The sequence below is a fragment of the Danio aesculapii genome, chromosome 8, assembly GCF_903798145.1.
Source record: "Danio aesculapii chromosome 8, fDanAes4.1, whole genome shotgun sequence".
NCBI classification, from domain to species: domain Eukaryota; kingdom Metazoa; phylum Chordata; class Actinopteri; order Cypriniformes; family Danionidae; genus Danio; species Danio aesculapii.
The window spans coordinates 41,264,880-41,286,023 of NC_079442.1; the positions used below are offsets into that span (position 1 = coordinate 41,264,880).

The 21,144-nt window shown below is 37.2% G+C and overlaps 1 protein-coding gene across 1 annotated transcript in view; it reads right to left on the bottom strand.

Moving 5' to 3' along the window:
• ntng2a (netrin g2a) overlaps positions 1-21,144 on the bottom strand; it is a 118,460-nt gene that overhangs the window by 46,193 nt on the left and 51,123 nt on the right. Inside the window, exon 5 of the mRNA XM_056463986.1 lies at positions 1-171. This exon is cut by the window's left edge and continues 2 nt beyond it. Coding sequence (XP_056319961.1) covers positions 1-171 — 171 coding nt within the window. The remainder of the gene's footprint in view (positions 172-21,144) is intronic.

The following is a 21,144-nucleotide window of genomic DNA, read 5'->3' on the forward strand; positions in this document are numbered from 1 at the left end:
ATGTTCGGGGAGCCGTTCGGGGTGGGCAGGTACGAGCCGGGCTTCCAGGACTTGGCTTTAAATCCTCTTTCGCAGACTGAACAGTCTTGTCCCGTAGTGTTGTGCTCGCAGTCGCACTGAAGCGTCCCGTCACGGAGGGAGCACTGGCCGGCGTGGAGGTTACACTTACACCTGTGTGGGAAAAAACAAAACAAGAACGGTGGGCAATTAGCACACTTGTTATATCTGAGCCACAGGCAAGGGCAAAAGCTGCACAGCCGAGGATGATTCCCACCTTTTATTTGGTAGGGTCACCCGAGGAAGCTCATTAGCTCACCTACTTGGCTCAAGAAATCCACTAGGCTAATTAGCGGAGTCAGAAAACGTAGCACAGGGCTAAAAGCAGTACCTGTGGGGAATATTGGAGATTGCGAAAATCTTTGCATTGTGGTTGATGTGTATATACTGTATAGAGGTGGTAGGAATCATCTGTACACTATTCTGGTGTTTCTTATGGGCAAAATGTTGGCTGGTGTGGAGAACATTTGAGATTTAAGGAGGGATTTAAGTGCTGGAGGTCAGCAGGTTGTTGGACTTCTTTGCATAAGCTGTTATTGGAGATTTTACTGCTTTTTTTAAGTTGGTCTTACAGCTTAATCACAATGCTGAACTTGTGAACTGCAATAAATCATACATCATATTTTATTACAGTTTCTTGGAACAAGATAAATGCACTTGAACTCTGGGTTAGATATTTGGACCAAGAATATATCTTTAATATGACTGTTTTAAAGTCTAAGTTACAAAATCAAGTTTGCATCTGATGAAAAAATAGGGGAAGTAGTATATCATAATATTTAATATGTTTAAATATTACTAAATATAAAATATAGTGTATAATTAGAAAAAAAAACATGTATTTTATTTAAGGGTAAATAACAAAAATGACCAAAACTAAAATAATAATTCATTCATTGATTTTCCTTCAGCTTGGTCCCTTATTTATCACCACAGCAGAATGAACCGCCAACTATTCCAGTATATATTTTACACAGCGGATGCCCTTCCAGGGAGACACCCATACACACTCTCATTCACACGCACATACTCATACACTATGACCAGTTTAGTTTACCAATTCAGCTATAGCGCATGTCTTTGGACTGTAGTGGAAATCGGGGCACCCGGAGGAAACCCACGCCAACACGGGGAGAACATGCAAACTCTAGTGCTAACCACTAAGCCACCATTCCACTAATAATCAATTAAATACAAATATTACAAAAAAGCAAATACATTGGCAAAAGCACATAATATAATTAGTAGGACTTAACGATAAATTTAGAAATGAAAGCTTATTCAACTTATTGATATTTGAATACATATTGATACAAATGATTAATGGCACACTTTGTCTTGTTCTTACACTTTATATATAATAAATCTTACAATAAAATAAAATAAATTTAAAAAACTATTCAGTATATTTATGTTTTAATATTATATACATACTAAAATTTCTCTTGTTTTGTGGTTGATAGCAGTACATTTTCATTCATTCATTCATTCATTCATTCGTTTTTCTTCAGCTTAGTCCCATTATTCATCAGGGGTCTCCACAGCGGAATGAACCACCAACTTATCCAACATATGTTTTACACACCGGATGCCCTTCCAGCTGCAACCCAGCACTGAGAAACACCCAAACACTCTCACATTCACACACATTCCCTATTCACAGGGGGCATCAGCGTCAACACTTCCTATTCACTTTGAATGGGTGACGTCAAGCGTTGCCGAACTTAATTGTGGATCCGTCAGCGCTGATTCAGTGGCGTTGCTCGCTGTAGAAGTTGAGAATTTCTCAACATTTCAAGCACCAGCAGAAGTGTCGGCCAATCTGATTGCTTTATGCAAATACCCCAGCTTAGACAGTAGCTGATTGCAGACTAATTTCATTGGCTGACGCTGCTATGATGATTGCATCAGCCCCAACTTCAGCAACGCCCTCAGTCAAGTGTTGACACTGAAACCACGTGTGAATCAGGTGACACACATACACTACAGCGAATTTAGTTAATCCAATTCAGCTACAGCGCATGTCTTTTGAGCACCCGGAGGAAACCCACACTAACACGAGGAGAACATGCAAACTCCACACAGAAATGCCTACTGATCCAGCCAAGGACTCAAACTAGTGACGTTCTTGCTGTGAGAGACGTTCTCACTGGTTTGAGTTCCAGCTCCATTTCTGTGTGGAGTTTGCATGTTCTCCCAGTGTTGGCGTGGGTTTCCTCCAGGTGCTCCAGTTTCCCCTACAGTCCAAACACATGCTCTATAGGTGAATTGGATGAACTAAATTGGCCGTTGTGTGTGTGTGCGTGCGTGCGTGCGTGTGTGTGTGTGTGTGCGTGTGTGTGAATGGATGTTTCCCAATACTGGGTTGCAGCTGAAAGGGTATCCGCTGCATAAAACATATGCTTGAATAGTTGGCGGTTCATTCCGCTGTGAATAAGGGACTAAGCTGAAGGAAAATTAATAAATGAAGATGCATGCACTGAAACTTTGGACTAAGACTTTTTCTACTTATTAAAGTAGTTTTTAAAGTCTAAGCAAATAACAAAAGGCAGTACAGTAACTTGTTGGCCTAAAATGAAGTTATTGATATATTTAGGACATTCAAAACCACATCCTTTATCATTTAGACAAATATTTTGTGTCCATTTTATTGTTTGTCTATCTGCCAGATTTCCAGTGTCCTACCTAGAAATAATTTGGCTGGACAACATAAAATGTTTAAAGTCGTTTTTCTCACTTCCACTCTGGAGATCAGGGGTCTCATTTATATACGTTGGCTCTGCCACTTCCCACGCAAAAGTTGTGATGTATAAAAAACAAACTTGACAGGAGAACAGTAAGTAAACTCCAAGTAATCATATTAAACTTAAATATTGACTTAATTGGAGGGCGACTCTGAGGCTCAGTGGTTAGCACAGGAGAAGAAGGTTGCTGGTTTGAGTCCTAGCTAGGTCAATTGGCATTTCTGTGTGGAAGTTTGCATGTTCTACTCATGTTCACTCCAGTTTCCCCCACAATCCAAAGACATACGCAATAGGTGAATTGAATAAACTAAATTGACTATAGTGTATGTGTGTGAATGAGTGTGTATGGATGTTTCCCAATACTGAGTTGCAGCTGGAAGGGCATCCGCTGGGTAAAACATATGCTGGATAAATTGGCAGCTCATTCCGCTGTGGCAACCCCTGATGAATAAAGGGAATAAGCCGAAGGAAAATGAATGAATTGATTTAACTTAACTTCTTTATATCATCGTATGAGCCATAATCATTATTAAATAAATCAATAATTGTAACTTCAACCTTATATACAGAACTACACATTAGTGTGATCTTTTTTGACTTTTCTAGATGCTTCTAATTTAGATCATTATCAAACTCTCCCCATGATGACCCTATGATATCTGTAAGCACTACAGAGGCTGTGTTGTGTGTGTTTCTTGTAAATGCGGGTGAGTTTGATTCTCTTCGTCTGTGATGTTGGAGATAAAAACTCTGGGATCTGTGGGGACAGTAAACAGCATCCGTCTGCTCTCCTCCAAATATAGCCGGCGTCTACAGGGGGAAGGGAATACCTCCAGAAAGCCAGAGAAAGTGAGTAATGATTATCGGCCGTAATGAGAATAAATGGGGGATATTGAGATGGCCTCAGCTTGTCTCTTCTCATCGGTGGCTTTATAAGAAATCTCTGCCGCGCTCCACAAAATGTCGCTTCACTGCTTTTGAGCTTATGAGGAATGTTTAAGGGTAGTTGAGATTAAAGGTCTGGGGAGGAAAGCAGGTTAGTATGGAAATGATGACTTTTGCAATTACGATCTCTCTAATCAAATGAGTGTGTAAATCCCAATGCTTCTGATTTTCTTTCCCCCCGTCCTCACTAGAGCGAACAGCTATCCATTTGCATGAAATATTTATGAAGATGACCTATATATTTCCATGTGGACACCCCAAAGCCGAACTATGTATTGCTGTATAATGAGGTCACACCTCGCCCTATCAAGATTCCCATGCAAAAAATAAATAAATAAATAAAGTGATGGCATGCCAATATATAAAACTTTGGGGTAAAAATGTAGTGCCTTCCTCCAAGTCACGTTGGATTAAAGCGTCTGCTAAATTAATTTAATAAGTGTCAAATTAATTCTATTCCATGTTTTATTATTATTATTATTATTATTATTATTATTATTATTATTATTGCATTTCAAAAATGAAATCACACAAAAATTATTTTCATATGTTTACAATTAGCAAATGCTAGATATGTGGAATGATGGGGTGTATTTCTTTGTTTGTTTGTTATTTAAAAAGTCCTTTTCCTTTAATAAATTTATTTTTTTGTACAATTCCAGAACATTCCAGATACAAAGTTACAATTTAATATACCAATTAAATTAAATTCAACTTTAATATACCAATTAATCACTATTTAATGTTAAAATTGTGTTTAAAAAGAAAAAAATATGACAAAAGATTGCATTAGGGATAATTAAAAAATAAAATATATAAGAAGACATCTGCTAAATAAATATACATTTTATTCTATTTTGTTTTTTGTTCACTTGGTATTGAAAATTCATCAACAATTTGCAAATACTTTTCAAAATATAGAGTTTGTCGAATGGTGGTTTGTATTTTTTTATTTTTTTTATTAAATTTATGTAAATAATTTTTTTGTATAATTCCAGTAATTTACAATGTTGCTATTTAGCTTATCATTTTTGTGTAAAAAGTATACACTTTTATATAGGGATAAATCCCAAAAATTATTAAAGGGTACATAAAAAACTACAAAATAGTTTTTTCTTTGTTACAACATTTAATGTTCTGATATTATACCTGTGTTATACAACACTCAGTGTTAGTAAAGTGACCAAGACAATTATTTGCATATAATTTATTTATATTAAAATTATATTAAAATATTAAAAAAATTGTTATGTATTATATATATATATATATATATATATATATATATATATATATATATATATAGAGAGAGAGAGAGAGAGAGAGAGAGAGAGAGAGAGAGAGAGAGAGAGAGAGAGAGAGAGAGAGAGAGAGAGATACATACGTACGTACATACATACATACATACATACAGTTGAAGTCAGAATTATTAGCCCCCCTGAATTATTAGCCCCACTGTTCAATTTTTTCCCCAATTTCTGTTCAACAGAGAGAAGATTTATTTTTTTCAGCACATTTCTAAACATAATAGTTTTAATAACTCATTTCTAATAACTGATTTATTTTATCTTTGCCATGATGACTGTAATAATATTTTAAGACACTTCTATACAGCTTAAAGTGACATTTAAAGGCTTAACTAGGTTAATCAAGTTAACTAGGCAGGTTAGGGTAATTAAGCAAGTTATTGTATAATGATGGTTTGTTCTGTAGACTATCGAAAAAATATATAGCTTAAAGGGGCTAATAATATTGACCTTAAAGAGCCCATATTATACATGAAATAGGGTCATATTTAGGTTGTAAGGGTCTCCAACAACAGTCTAATATGCATGCAAGGTCATAAAACACTTTGATGGTCTTATAATCTGCATTTATTTTTACCTAATTATCCCAGCGACTCCCATATGAATCGTTCAGCGATTCATTTGTTCCCAACCCCCTCCTCAGCGCGAAGCTAATCTGCGCTGATTGGACCGATGACAGCCTGCTGCGATTGGTCGACAGTGACAGGCTTCAGCACGAGACAGAGTGAAATGCCCAGCTGGTAATCAACTATATAAAAGTAGTCACAGTGCACACGCGCTTCATAGTGTAAGGCTCTTTCACACACACACACACAACCCTCCTCAGAAGAACTGGGGAGATCGACGCGAGTCTCTCTCTCTCAATCTCTCTCTCTCACACACACACACACACACACACACACACAACGCTCCTCAGAAGAACTAGGGAAAGCGACGCGAGTCTCTCTCTCTCTCTCTCTCTCTCTCTCTCTCTCTCTCTCTCTCTCACACACACACACACACACACACACACAACGCTCCTCAGAAGAACTAGGGAAAGTGACACGAGTCTCCTGTCTCCTAGCTTACGATCGATCGCCATAGCAACGACAAACGGCAGTGGAACGCGAGCTCACAAAAGCCTTTAACGTTAAATCCGTAAACAAAGCGGCACGCGTCGCGTTTTTAACGTGGCTTACATGTGATAAGAGAATATAAAGAGTAACCGCGTGTACTGTACCAGGTTAACAACTCATCTTTGGGTAGAGACTGTCAATATTATCCATCTGAGCACAGCGTGACTTCATTCGACCGGCGGCGTCTGTGTGTGTGTGTCTAGTGTTTTTTCTGTGTTAGTGGGCGGGGCCGCAGGTTTCAAATCTCCCTGGTTTGCGCGCGTAACTACTGGCGAGGCTTGTGTTTCGTGGCTGCGTCATCGCGAAACACCTAATGACTCGTTATCAAGGCGACTCGTTTGAAGCACTTTGAGTCGACTCTTTTATAGATGAATCAATAGTTTTAAACACTGTACACTTACAGATTTAAGCCTTAGCTGGATATTTCACTTCACTTAGAGCTGTGTTACACACTACATGGAAGGGCATTTTCAAAAACCCATAATATGGGCTCTTTAAAATTGTGTTTAAAAAAATTAAAAACTGCTTTTATTCTAGCCGAAATAAAACAAATAAGACTTTCTCCTGAAGAAAAAAATATAATCATATACTGTGAAAAAGTCCTTGCTCTGTTAAAAATAATTTGGAAAATATTTGAAAAAGAAAAAAAAAATTCAAAGGGGGTCTAATAATTCTGACCTCAACTGCTTATCTATGTATATATGTGAGCCATATCACACGAGTAGCAGTGTGATATGGCTGTATATCAGCACTGGTGGGAGGCGTGCATTGGCTTAGTGCCTTAGTGTCCAACCAGTGACAAAATACAGTCACTTCGAGTGCTTCGAGTGTGATATTGCATTTATACAACAGGTCGACAGCATAATCGTGTATATAAAAAAGAAAATCAAACATGAGAGTCTAAAACCCATTTGGAAGACAAACTACTTTCCTCCATCATTCATACACATCTGCAGCTGATCATCAGAACAGCACAAACCGTTGCTACCTGTCTCTGTCGCCATCTTGTGGCGGAATGTCAACCATCTTTACTCTCAGTATGCCAGGCTGGCCGTCAACGCGCTGAATCTCCGAAATTTTTAATGTGTACTATCCTACTATATTACATACTATCCTTATAATAAACTGCATAGTTGCAATCTAAACAACTACATTCTCACCTTAAAAAAGCCACAAGTACATTATGTTGCCCAACAGCTGCAATATTTGTCAAACTGTAAAGTGTCCACTGCTTGCCACTCGTGTAGGCAGAGTAATACACTAGGGTGAAGAGGCTGTACGAGTGCTGATATTACTTTAATATCTCATGGCTATTAGCCAATCAGATTCGAGAACCAGACAGAACTTTTATATACTGTATACTGTATAGATAGTTGAAGTCAAAATGATTAGCCCTTCTGTGAATTTTTCTTCTTTTTTAAATACTTCCCGATTGATGTTTAACAGAGCAAGGAATTTTTCACATTATTTTGAAAAGTATCAGGTTCCAACCTTCATTCTGCGACAGGCATTTATTTTTTGTTTTTCTTTCTTTTCTTGCTGTTTCCAATTCTCCCGTATCCACACCTTCTCATTTACTACATCTCAATCATCAATGACAGTGGATACACAGAATGGTCGGCAGAGGGTGATTATACCCCGTTTCATTTCCTTTAATGACGTCTGTTTCCAAAAGCCGGAGGAAACAGTTAGACTTCAACCAACCTCTGGAGGCCTTTAAGCCATAATTAAAACCCAATGTCAATCACGCTCTCTTTCATTTGGCTGTTTCTCCAAAACCAAGTGCCCATCAAGCCTCTATCAAGACAAATTAATCAGCGGCGGAGCTCTTCTTTGCACAGATCCTCGCCTTAAGGGAGACCTCTCTGCTTTTGAGAGACAGCGCAGGATCTCAGGCCATCGTTAATCAATTAAAGCACAGCAAGGGCTCGTATCAATTTCTGACCAAATCCAGGGTGTGGGCTTTACAGTCCTCTCATCTACAGACTGGAATTAAGAGTCGCTCTCGGAGGAGCACTGAGATACAGGCCAGAAGCAGACCGTGTGTGTATTGTAGACATGTAGTAGAGCAATATCAACATATGCATCTTACTCCCTTTTTTTTTTTCTTACTGTTTCAAACTTTGTGGTCTGATTTTAATTTATTTTTTATTTTATTTAGTTTTGTTTTCTTTAAATTTTAACATTGAGATAATCAGTGGTGTAATCATAAAACATTTACAAATTTTGCAGTATTTACAACTTTATTTTATTCTTAAAGCTAGTGTATTTAATTACCAAAGAGAATATTTGGAAATTGCATATTTTTGTGTTCCTTATGGTCCCAAACTTTGTGGTCTGTTTTTATTTTATTTTATTTTATTTTATTATTTTTTATTTATTTATTTATTTATTTATTTATTTATTTATTTATTTTTATTTATTTTTTATTTATTTTTTTGCTTTGTTTCTATTTTATTTTTGTTTTTGCTTTTTTGTTTTGTTTTGTTTTTATTTTTGTTTTATTTATGTTTTGTTTTATTTTTGTTTTGTTTTTGCCTTTTTGTTTTGTTTTTTGTTTTTGCTTTTGATTTGTTTTGTGTTATTTTTGTTTTGTTGCTGTTTTTATTTTTTTTACATTTTTAACAATTTTACGAATTTAGCGATATTTATAAAATATTTTTTTCTTAATTTGTGTATTTAATTGCAAAATTAATTGCTTACATATTTTGGTGTTTTTTTACTGTTCCAAATTTTGGTCTGGTTTTTATTTATTTTATTTATTTTTATTTTATTTATTTTTTTAACATTGAGATAATCAGTGGTATAATCATGTACCATTTCTGAAATTTACAATATTCATGACCCATCATAATTTTTTTATTCAAGTTTGTGTATTTATTTATTTTAAGAAAAGACTAAGAAATGTATCCTTGATATTAAATATGATATAAAACATAATTATTGGGTTTATTAATAATACTAATTGATTATTGAACCATTAATTCAAGGTTTAGTTTTCTTAAATGCAGAACAATGACAGTGGCAATGAAATTTTGAACATTATAAGCAGTTGTTTCACGTCTAATCTTACACTGTTTATGCACACATGGACCTATTTATTTTTATGAACAACAACACATAGATAACATTTACACATCCGTCAAAATTGTATTCTTATTTTTATTCCTTTATTATTTGTCTGTACTGTCACTGTCATTTTGTTGCACTGTAGAAATTTCTGTCATGAAAACAAATTCCTCGTATGTGTAAACATACATGGCAGTAAAGCTCTTTCTGATTCTGATTTACCTAGTAAATTCATTCTGGGTTCTTCACATAAACATCAGCCTACTGGCTCTTTTAAACACAGTAGAAAGTTGGGGAGTTTCTGATTTATTTCTTTGTTTATTTAATTATTAAAAATCTTTGCAAGCTTTTTTGTGAATCTGAAAAACCTGATGATATTCTTTGTTTTTGTGCTTGCTTGTTCTCCCTTTTAACTCTTGTGTTATTGTAATTTTTGCCAACAATTACATTTAATAAGTAGGGAGGCACCAATATGGATTTTTTGACCAATACCAATAACTCATAACTCTTTAGATTTAGAGGCCGATAGCCAATATATTAGCCATGAAATATAAATATTGTTTTAGTTTTTTTTACATTTATCAGCATGATTGCAAAGACATACAATGAGCAACTCATTTTAATTTACTTCAGAAAAGTTTAAACTGATCTCTGAACTTTATTAACATATTTATTAAACTATTATTTTCTATGGCCAACTGTCTTAATATAAATAAAATCTACTGCCTGAGAAAAAATATGCATTAAAAAAGCAACTAAATCACTGAACATTAATTAAAATCAAAGTACCACTTATTCACTCACTCACTCACTATCCTTCAGATTAGTTCCTGATTTATTAGGGGTGACACAGTGGAATGAACCTCCTATTACTCTGACTTATGTTTTTTTTTCAGTCACAAAAAAATGCCAGTAAAATAATAAAAATGTGTCAGGCAGCAAGCACGATAAGTAGTACAACTAGCAAAAATAATAGACAATTTATCTGCTTAAAGAAATCGGCATAATCAATAATGATAATTTTAAAAAAATATCATTTATCAGCTGATATTGATAAGGCTGCCAATATATCGAGCATCACTAATTACAAGACATTCACTAATTTGCAATGAAAAATCTTGCAAATAGCCTCTTTATCGCAGGAGAGTAATCATTCCTAGTCAAAGAAACAGCCAATGAAGGTACATTCAGCGTGTTTAGATATGTAGTGTCAGAACAGGAATTGCATCTTCAACAAAAGTTGCCAGATAAAAGCAGCACAGTCACACCAGCAACTAATGCAGGGCATCTGCCGTAATGTAACGTCCCGCAAAAACACAGCACTCACAGTGATGCAAGCCCTTGGCAAAAGCAACGCTAAAAAGAAATCTGTCTGATTTGACAGCTGAATAAATGCCTGCTGGCGTTTTGTAAATGTGCACGGATAGTGAGTGTGAAAACTGCAAGCGATACAGACGCTAGCTTGCAGATTGGTATGCATTCCTCATCATCATGAATATTCTAAATTATTGACACCTCACCAAAAAAAGTGCCAAGTAGACAGTAAAGTCTGGTGATTAAAATCCAAGGACAGAAGGAATCATTTGTGCCACTGTTGAGGGAAGAGAGGGCAAGGCTTTTTGCACTTATTGAGGCAAGAAACTGCGGGTGAATAGGGTAAGAAACAAACAAACAAACAGCAAACTTCCCCAGCTGATTGATTGCATTATTAATTGAAAACTTTTTGTTTTACAAGTTTTCTAAGATGTTATGTTTAAGTATGCAAAGGATGCATTGTTTAATAAAAAATGCACTAATTTGCATACATTTTAGCCCAAAAACATTAACATTGAATGATTCTTTTTTTAATTATTATTTTTTTTAAATACTAAATTTAGATTTTTACATAGGGGATTTGGTATATTTCTATTGATTACTGCATAACTGAGTAAATACAGCAAACAGACAGAAAAGAGAAAAACTTTTTGTAGAATATAAGGCTGTATATAATCAGGCAAATTATCTATAAGCAAATCCCTGTGGAAAAACCTTCAGAATATCCTACCCCCCATTATTTTCCTCGCTGTTCATCCATTGAATATTACAAGGAAACATATTAGAATGAACTAATTGCTTTCAGTAGACCTTGAATGACCCCAAAATCTCAAAGTGAGTTTTTCCTCAGCAATATCACTTGTTATTTGAAGTGATCTGTTTCAGTTCTTTTTAATGGAAGTTCCTAATTTAAAACACAGTTTCATCTTCAGGCGCAAATTGATGCAATAAAGTAAACACTTAACTGTATTTTGTCCTTTTCCAAGACTTTAAAGTCACTTAAAGACACAGTCTGTAATTTTTGCAACTAGAGGGCGTTTATTAACAACAAACAAAGGCGTAATTTAATGTTACAGTGTCTGTGAGTGTGTAATCATGGGAGTTGTGGTCTTTATTACACCCAAATAGCCCGTTTCCACTGAGTGGTACGGTATGGTTCAGTACGTTTTTATGGACGTTTCCACTGTCAAAAGGCACCAAAAAGTGAATCGTACTGTACCACTTTTGGGTACCCTTTCCAAAGGGTACCTAGCACAACAAAAGGATAACAAAGGGCAGCGCTAGACGCGCAGCTGAACACTATTGGTTTACAGAGAAACGTCACTAGTGCACACACAAGCAGGAGAATGAAAACAAAGAAACTGCAATTTTTAAGTACACAGCCAAGCCATTACATCCTAATACTATATACATATAATAACGAGCCATGGTTGACCCGAGCTCAAAGAAACCTTGTCGTTGTCTTGATGAACAGCCACAAAGCCAAGAAGAACAAAATCTGCTGTGTCCTGTTTTTGTTTTACGAGGCTGTCTAAAAGTGCGAGCGGTTTCACTTTCTCCAGAGAGTTCGTATGCACGTCTATATTTGAAATAACGACATTTTTGAGCTCATGGTAATAACGTGCACTTGATTATTGAAGTAACGCAAGCCTGATAAAGGTGACCCGTACCGTAGCAGTCAGTGGAAACGGGCCGTAAGAGACTCCATAATAGATGAGCTAATGTATTCAAAACTTATTATCATTATCAGTATGAAGCAGAATAAAACTGATAACCGTTGAAGCGAAACAAGACCACTGAAGCAAATGATGAGAGACGAGCGCACAACGTAACAGAAACAGCAGAGATTTTATAATGCCACAGTCCGCTGCGTCCGGTTCTTCTGCTTGTGATTACGTGGAGAAGCAGCAGTGCTGTTTTATTATAATAAATGCATTTTACAGTTCTTATAATCAGAGTTGCGTGTAAAACATTCCACAGTAACGCGGTACTGTATTCTAATTACATTATTGGGGAACGCAGTAATGTAATGAATTACATTTTTAATTTGTGTAATTTGATGACAGTTACTGAAGTCTAAACTAAAGTGTAATGGCGTCATTTACATTACAAATATCGATTTTAGAAAACAATATATTCTTTTTTTAAATTGTGTTTTCATCTGCAACATCAGTTAATGAGAATTCACTTTTAAATAGCTGGAAAACGTGAGCTTACAGCTGCTGATGAGAGTGCTTCTTCAAGTGGAAACACAGACATTACTTTGTCATTAAGCGTTAAAAACAAAAGTATTCCTGTGAACTGCAGTCTATGTCCAGTCTCTAAAGAACTTTCAACTGCTTTTAACTCAACCAGAAACAGAACAGAAAGCTGTCTATGAAAATACTCGTCACCATGGAGGACACCGGTGCCCAAAAACACAGTGGCCCAACTCAGCTAAACAGGCTAAATAGAAATTTTGTGCAGGATCGGGAGTGAAGGTATCTTTTGAATGTGAAGAGATGCGTAGCTGCTTATGAGGCCGTTCACATATCGTGTCGTTTGCGCAAGGAAATTTGTTATTTCCTATGGAGGTGTGCCGCGCTCGCGTATTCCAGATTTCACGTATTTAGCATTTGAACGTTTAGAGTTTGTCTCCACAAGCACAGACATACAGTAGTAGACTATGTGTTTTTCCTGTATGGATGTCAATGGTTACAGGTATTCAGTTTTCTTTAAAAGGTCTTCTTTTGTGTTCAAAAGAACAAAAAAAAAAGACAAGCAGGTTTGGAACAAGTGAAGATTAAGTAAACAATGAGAGAATTTTAAGTTTTGGGTGAACTATCTCTTTAAATCTTTTGAATTTGTCAAACTGCTCTGTTAAACTCATTGTAATGTTTTTCCAGTGAATATTAAATTACTGAAAGAGCTGCAGTTTATTTTGTTTTAAAAGTAACTTAAAAGTAAAGTAATTAGTAATCTGATTACATTTTTACATGAAGTAATTAGTAATGTAATCAATTTACAATTTTCCAGTAGTAATCAGTAACTTGTAATCTGTTACTTTTTTAAGTAACTTACCCAACCCTGGTTATAATGCTGCACTCTGCAGACTAATAAACTGTGTAACATCATAAAATTAAACTGCAAATCAAGGGAATCATTAGCACAAACACACAGGACACTATTTAAAACGGCTGATTTCCCTGGATTAGAACTTTCTTCAAAACATTTGGGATAATGTAAAGTTGCAAAAAAATATAGCGCTGTTCTGGTGTAAAATATCTTGCATATTGTGAATAACGCAAAGCCAAAAACCTCAAAATTGACTGGTCCATGAAGTGCTTTTGCCTGTAGCGTCTCTCCTTAAAGCGCTGGGCTTTGATGAGGCAGTCCATGTATGTTTTTAGCGCAGAATCATGCAAACTCACTGCATAATGTTCATTTACAATGATGAAGGGCAGAGGGTTGCTAAAGAACTACTCAGAGATTTCTGCTGCTGTCTGGGCTTTCACTCTCTTTCTTCATGTGTTCAATACATTTTCCCTGTGTCTTTTTATTTTATTATGCATAACTTAATTCGTAAACTAACTAGATTTTTTAGTTTTTTTGCATATATAGATATATTTGGTTGTTATCAACATCTGGGGGAAAATTTCAAGTCAACGACACTTCTGAGAAAAATGATGATGTGTTTAATACTTATTTTCTCTGCTGTATACCATCAAATTATCTTCACGCAAATCCCTGTGGAAAGCCTTCAAAATATCTTTCCTTAAAGCACTGGGGTTTGACGAAGCGGTCCATGTATGTTTTTAGCGCAGAATCAGGCAAACTCGCTGCGGGTTGCAGGAAAGCAGCAGGAGGCGTCCTGGACCTCGATGGGGGCCAAGTAGCAGCATCTTTTTCTGGGGTGTGAGGTGAGGTTTATCTGCCCTGCACTCTCAGAATGAGTGGATCCAGGGCAGCTAAATCCAGACACCGCAGGGCTGGGACCCCACTGCTTGGGACAGGAACAGATCTCATGGGCACGCTCGTTGCCAGCCTCTGCTGTTGGGATAGGATCAAACCCCTATCTGGCCATCTGTGGCAGGAGAATCAGGAGTGTGTGGTAAACATATGGCCCTTAATGCTCCTGCAAAACAGAGGAGCTGAAAGGAGAAATCCATTACTGACTAGTCAGCTGCAGAGGATACTTCTGAAAGCTTCAGTGTCTGATCTGCAAGCTTAGTTCATAAGGCTGGCGAATACATACACTCCCCATCCAAAATTCAAACGTTCTGATATTTTGATGGACTGCCTTTAGCTTTGGTTACGGCACACATTCACTGTATCATGGTTTCAATATGCTTTTGTGATGTCACAACATTTTTTCCCATCCAGAAATTCATACGTTTTTCACCAAGATCTTCTATGGATGATCTAGGTCAGACTGCTGCTCATAATTCCAAAGATGCTCAAGAATGTTAAGGTCTGGACTCTGTGGTGGCCAACCCATGCGTAAAAAAATGTCTCATGCTCCCTGAACAACTCCAATAAGTCCTGGCATTGTCATCTTGGAATATCTTGGAGCCATCATGCAAGAAAAAAATCCATTGATGGAATATCCTGGTAATTTAGTATTTTCAGATAGTCATCTGACCTCATTCTTTTAGCACATAACATTGCTAAATCTAGACTTGACTTACTGCAACAACCCCAGATCACAGCGCTGCCCTCACAGGGTTGTATGGTAGGTAGTAGGCATGATGGGTGGGTTCCTTAATCATCCTTTCTTCTTATCTTTATGTGCCCATTACTCTGGAACAGGGTAAATCTGGACTCATCAGACCACATGACCTACTATTGCTCCTGAGTCCAATCTTTGTTTCGTAGCTACTTGAAGCCCTTTTAAAATTCTGTTAAAAAGCCTCATTGATATGTGGTTTTCTTAAGGCTACACAGCTCTTTATTCCCAGTTCCTTGAGTTTCCTTCGCATTGTTCTTGTGGAAATGCATTTATTTATTTCCTCAAAATTCTACACTCAATACCCCATAATGACAATGTGAAAAAAGATTTTTTGCAAATGTATTAAAAATAAAAAACCTGAAAAATCACATGTACATGAGTATTCACAGCCTTAATACTTTGTTGATGTACCTTTGGCAGCAATTACAGCCTCAAGAGTTTTTAGAATATGACGCCACAAGCTTGGCACACCAGTACCTCTCAAGCTCTATCAGGTTGGATGGTAAGCAACGGTGTACAGCCATTTTCAGATCTCTCCAGAAATGTTCAATAGGATTTATTGGGCTCTGGCTGGGCCACTCAATGACATTCACCGAGTTGTTGTGAATCCACTCCATTGATATTTTGGCAGTGTGCTTTGGGTCATTGTTCGGCTGGAAGATCAACTGTCGCCCCAGTTTAAGGTCAAGAGCACCCTGAAGCAGGTTCTCATTTAGGATGTCTCTGTACATCGCTCCATTCATCTTTCCCTTGTGACTTATGCCTCAAGACAATCCTGTCTCGGAGATCTCCAGAATTCCTTTGTCTTCATGCTTGGTTTGTGCTTTGACATGCACCGTCAACCCTGGGACCTTTTATAGACAGGTGTTTGCCTTTTCAAATCTTGTCCAATCAACTGAATTTAGGTGAACTCCAGTTAAGCTGCTGAAACATCTCAAGAATGTTCATTGGAAACGGAATGTTCCTGAGTTCAATTTAGAGCTTCATGACAAAGGCTGTGAATACTCATGTACATGTGATTTTTCTGCTTTTTTATTTTTAATAAATTTGCAACAATTTCCAAAAAAAAAAATTCACAGAATAAAAAATCATCTTTTGATATGATGTACTTTTAGAGAAAAATGATGTCCATATATGTGGACTCGTGGTCCGAATTTATATAAAACACTTTTTCTTGAATTTTTTTAATGCATATTTAACATAGATATTTTTTTTTTACTTGCTTTGACTATCAGAGAGTAAAAACAAAAATTTTCCCCATTTTGGACAGTTAAAAATAGTGTTTGGGACATTTCATATGCTGCAAAACAGATGCAGGATGTCACCGTATGTCTGTAACAAAATATAAAACATTCAAAGTATTTTAGATAGCCACTTAAGTGCTAAAATCTGCTGTCCACTTATGTGGACACTCAAGCCCTAGGAGGTTAACTCATTTTTAGTCATTTCAGCAATCTCCTTAGATGTTTTCAAACTTCAAACGTTATTTGACCTTTATGAAACATCTTTTCAATGACCACAGAATGTCCAGTCAAGCTCAAAACTTGCCTGATTGAAATGAAAATAAATTCAAAGGATTCAATCTCTGAATAAGCCACTTTCCTTTATACTTTCTCATCTAGGCTGGCATTGACATTGTTGATGGTGACTGTATGATTATGAGACCAGTTGGATGCATTGGATAATTGCTGCATTAGGTAACAGTGGTTAGTATTTATAATTCAGGTTGGCTGCAAAACAAATGCATGCATATATATCTACTCTTAAGACATTTCATTATCAGGCTGATGTGACTACTGGAATGTGTCTGATGTAATATTACAACAAATAATGTTTTGTATTATTATAAACAATGTATAAATATCATCAACTAAAGCAATATGGACAGTCTTTGAATACTATATCTTCTTTAGATGACATATAAAATTTTATTAAATTCCTGTATTTTACATCATTTAAAAAAGGGATCTATTATTTCTGAGCCATTTATAATTGCACATGAAAATAGTGGTTTATTTATGTTTTTTTTAATTCATTTAGGCCCAATCCCAATTCTACCCCTTAGCCCTTTCCCTCGTTTTGCACGTTCACGTGAAGGGGTAGGGGTGTCCCAATTCTCTTTAGCTTGAAGGTGTAGGACTAAGGGGTAGGGTTAGATACCCCTTCAAACTGAGATTTTTCAGGACCACACTTAAAACCAAGGGGTAAGAAAATTTCTCAGAATACACCAGCTGCAACGGCAGTAGCTGCACACGGAAGTAAAAAGATCCACAAATTATTACCAATTTTTACAACAAACAAGCACATGTTTTAATACATTCATAACCGTGTTTGTGTTTTACCTTATGCTTAAAAAAAAACACTAAAATAAAAACTGCTGAATTTCGCTGTCTTTAATCTCTAATAATAACCCTTTGTATAGCAGTTCCACAAAATTCTGTCACTCGATGACACTTGAATACCCTGTCAGAAAAGTCTAGTGGCTGGGAATGAGCTTTTTACAGTGTCTGCTATAATGTTAATGTTGTTTTTGCATGTTTACATGGATGATTATGGCCTTGGTGTAAATGCACAGTACAGTTACGATCTTATTGCCACATTAGATCGTTATGATAATATGATATTGTTGCTTTCAGTGATTTCCTGAAGATAAATACCAAAAAATAACACAACCGGAATAACTGCTGATAATAATCGTCTGATCTCATAAGAAGCTAGAGATTGCGATGACATATGACGTGTGCAGGTGCTGTAGTGCTGTTCCAATTTTTAGGCGTAAATTTTAAAGCCCTTCCCCTTCACACTCTGTTTCAAGAGCCAAGGGGAAGGGTTAAGGGTACAAAAAAGAATTGAGATTGGCCCTAATGTTCACCTGGGTTTCCTCCGGGTGTTCCGGTTTCCCCCACAGTCCAAAGACATGCGCTATAGGTGAATTAATATGCTAAAATGGCCGTAGTGTGAATGTATGAGTGTACAGTATGTGTGTTTCGTGGTGTTGGGTTGTGGCTGGTTGGGCATCTGCTGCTTAAAAAAACATATGCTGGATAAGTTGGCAGTTCATTCCGCTGTGGCGACCACTGATTAATAAAGGGACTTAGCCAAAAAGAAAATGAATGAATGAATAAATGAATAAATAATGATCACGTGCAGACAGATGTCTCTGAAACCACCGCATTATTATTTCTCCTTGGGTCACACAATATGCATTTATTTAAGAAAATGTGAAGTAAAAAGTTGTGTATAATTCTTGTAACTTATCAAACTAATTAAGTGACAAAATAAAAATTAAATTGTGTTAAACATGTCTTAAATTTTCTACTGAATGTAATTTTCTGCCTCAAGCATCGCCCTGCTTTTGATCAGAGCAAAGAAACTTTTTTTAAAACCTGCCATTGCTGAGGTAATGAGGTTTTGGATAAATCTGCACAACTAAAGACGAACGTGACGTAACTCTCCCCAGGGTGTCGTTGAGGAACATTTATAGAATATCATTATGAGCATTTATGCCTTTATGGAGTGCAGCGGCTAGATTTCTTTTAAGATTTGTTTAAAAGAAGCAAAGGCTGGTGCAAATAACAGGAGCATGGTGCCGGGATGAATAAACAGCAGTGGCACTAAACAAACACAGATAGACAGATAAAAGGCTGCCGCTGGAGTCCGTTGCTCTGAAGCAGCTGGAAGCTGCTGTTAATGGGAGCTTGATTTATTTCTCCCACAGTCTTCTCTCACGAGACACCCTGACTATTTATTCTCATTTGCACAGAAGCACTGCCAGGCTCATCATGAGGCACTTACGCAAACAAAAACGGATGGAGGAAAGGCGAGGACAATCGGTGCCCGGAGAGTCACCTCGGGCCAGCCTAGATTGGTCATTATCACCAGTAGCCGACTGACTTATTACCTCCATTTTGAGGAGAGTTGAGGAACAGTGTTGAAAAGAATGTGCAGGAAGAGCGGCCATTAGTGAGCGCTAATGTGTGAACGCTTCCAAATTATCCATACGGCCCGTGAACTTTGAGAAAACGACCCACTTTGTTAACAAGCTCAACATCTTGGGTCTCATTCAGCTTATATGTGTTTTTTTTCTGTCCATTAAAAATGTAAGGTGCAAATTGAACATGACAGCTCTCCAAAAATACGACTGAATTCAGTTTACATGCTGTTCAGGCAGTGATTGATATTGATTGACACAAACTGCTCACTGCCAGTAATTGGCTTCAAATGTTCTTTTCTCTTCCTCATCCAAATCCTTCCACGGGACCCTGAAAGCTTTGACCTCTGCTAACAATGCTGGATTCAGCCTGGCGCGCCGTGCACACAACTTCCCCCTTCTCGCAAGATCCCTGTTTTCATATTCCCTATTATCGGCGCTCCCACATTTTTGAAGTATAGCAGCTAAAAAAGGTCAGCCACACAATAGCACATCTATGTGTTAAAAGCCAGGCGCTGGGAGCTGGCTTCTGAATGTGCTCTTTTATTTCTCATTTTTTACTCGGCTGTGCCAGGGGAGCGGCTAATGAAAAATGCCCCACTGTTTCCTCGCCAATGCCCGAGAGAGCTGCCCATACAAAAGTATTGCTGAAGGGTGGTGGCAGACCAGAGACCTCGCCGTTCCTCATGGAGGATTTGCAGTTAAAAGGTTGGAGAGACATGGGAGAGAGAAAGCGCTCCCCATGAGGCCAAAGGCCCTTCCTGTACCACTGCTACTAAATCGCAGACGACCTTGAAAGCTTTGGCACCGGTAGCTCCTGTAAATTATTCACACAGGATGCAGAAAAGGGCTTCTTCTGCACTCCCGGACGAAAGGGCGGAAGCCTGAAGCAAAGCACGTGGACGAGATGCGGATTAACGCTGAGGAAAGAAGACGTGCGCACAACCGGAGACTGGGAGAGTGGTCTTGCCGTTGCCTGTGCACATCAAAAAAAGTTGAAGGAGAGAAAGAATAAGGGAGGTCCCTTCATAATTAATTTCTCCCCCCCACGGAAACATCGCGATGGGGCCAATTATTGCCAGAATGTGACTCCGTCGCCTGCTGCGTCACTGTCCACAGAGCTCTATCCTTCAGGCATCCGCATGACGCTATGTGTACAGTGAGATGGGCACACAGTTATCATAGAGGACAAATCATAGTGCCTGGGATCCCAATTTTAAACTAATTCTGTGCAGTCATTTCTTGCATTAGATTGCATTTTGCTGGAGAGCAATAGCTAAAACTATCAAATCAGTCAGTTGAAATCATTTAAAAGTTCATTATAAAATATATAAATACATTTTTGTGCAATACAATGCATTTTTAATCGATAATAATTAATAAAGATTAAAACAAAACTAACTGGCAGCAAATATTTCCATTGTTCTTGGAAAAAATATTAGTGACCAATGGCCATTAGGGATGGTACTTTGAAATCACAGTTTTGATCTGTTCCATGATCTTCCAGCAAATTTGACAGAGCCGCCATGTTCCCTTCACCTCAGCTTTTTTCTTGAATGTTTTCGTGTATTTAGATGTCATCCTGTACAGTATAAATGCTGTTGTTTATAAGTTGTTTTTAGTGGGAAAAGAATAGAGGGTTTTTGAGTAAATAAACGAAACTGAGCAGAAACGCAAGTCTACTCCATCACGTTGTTTTTAACACTTTTGTGTGGTAAAAATATGTTTTGTGCTTGGTGAGTTTTTGTTTTAGACCCTGTAAAATATTGTGTACAGTGCTGGCCCATCCAGCAGGCAATATAGGCGGTTGCCTAGGGCCCCGCGTTTCTTGGAGGCCCCACGAATGCTGTTCTTGCTGTGAACATAATTGGGAGGATAAGCTCATACGTATAAATCATGAACATTGCACAATGCACAAACCCCATTAAACGCAATACAATCTCTCAATGAAGGT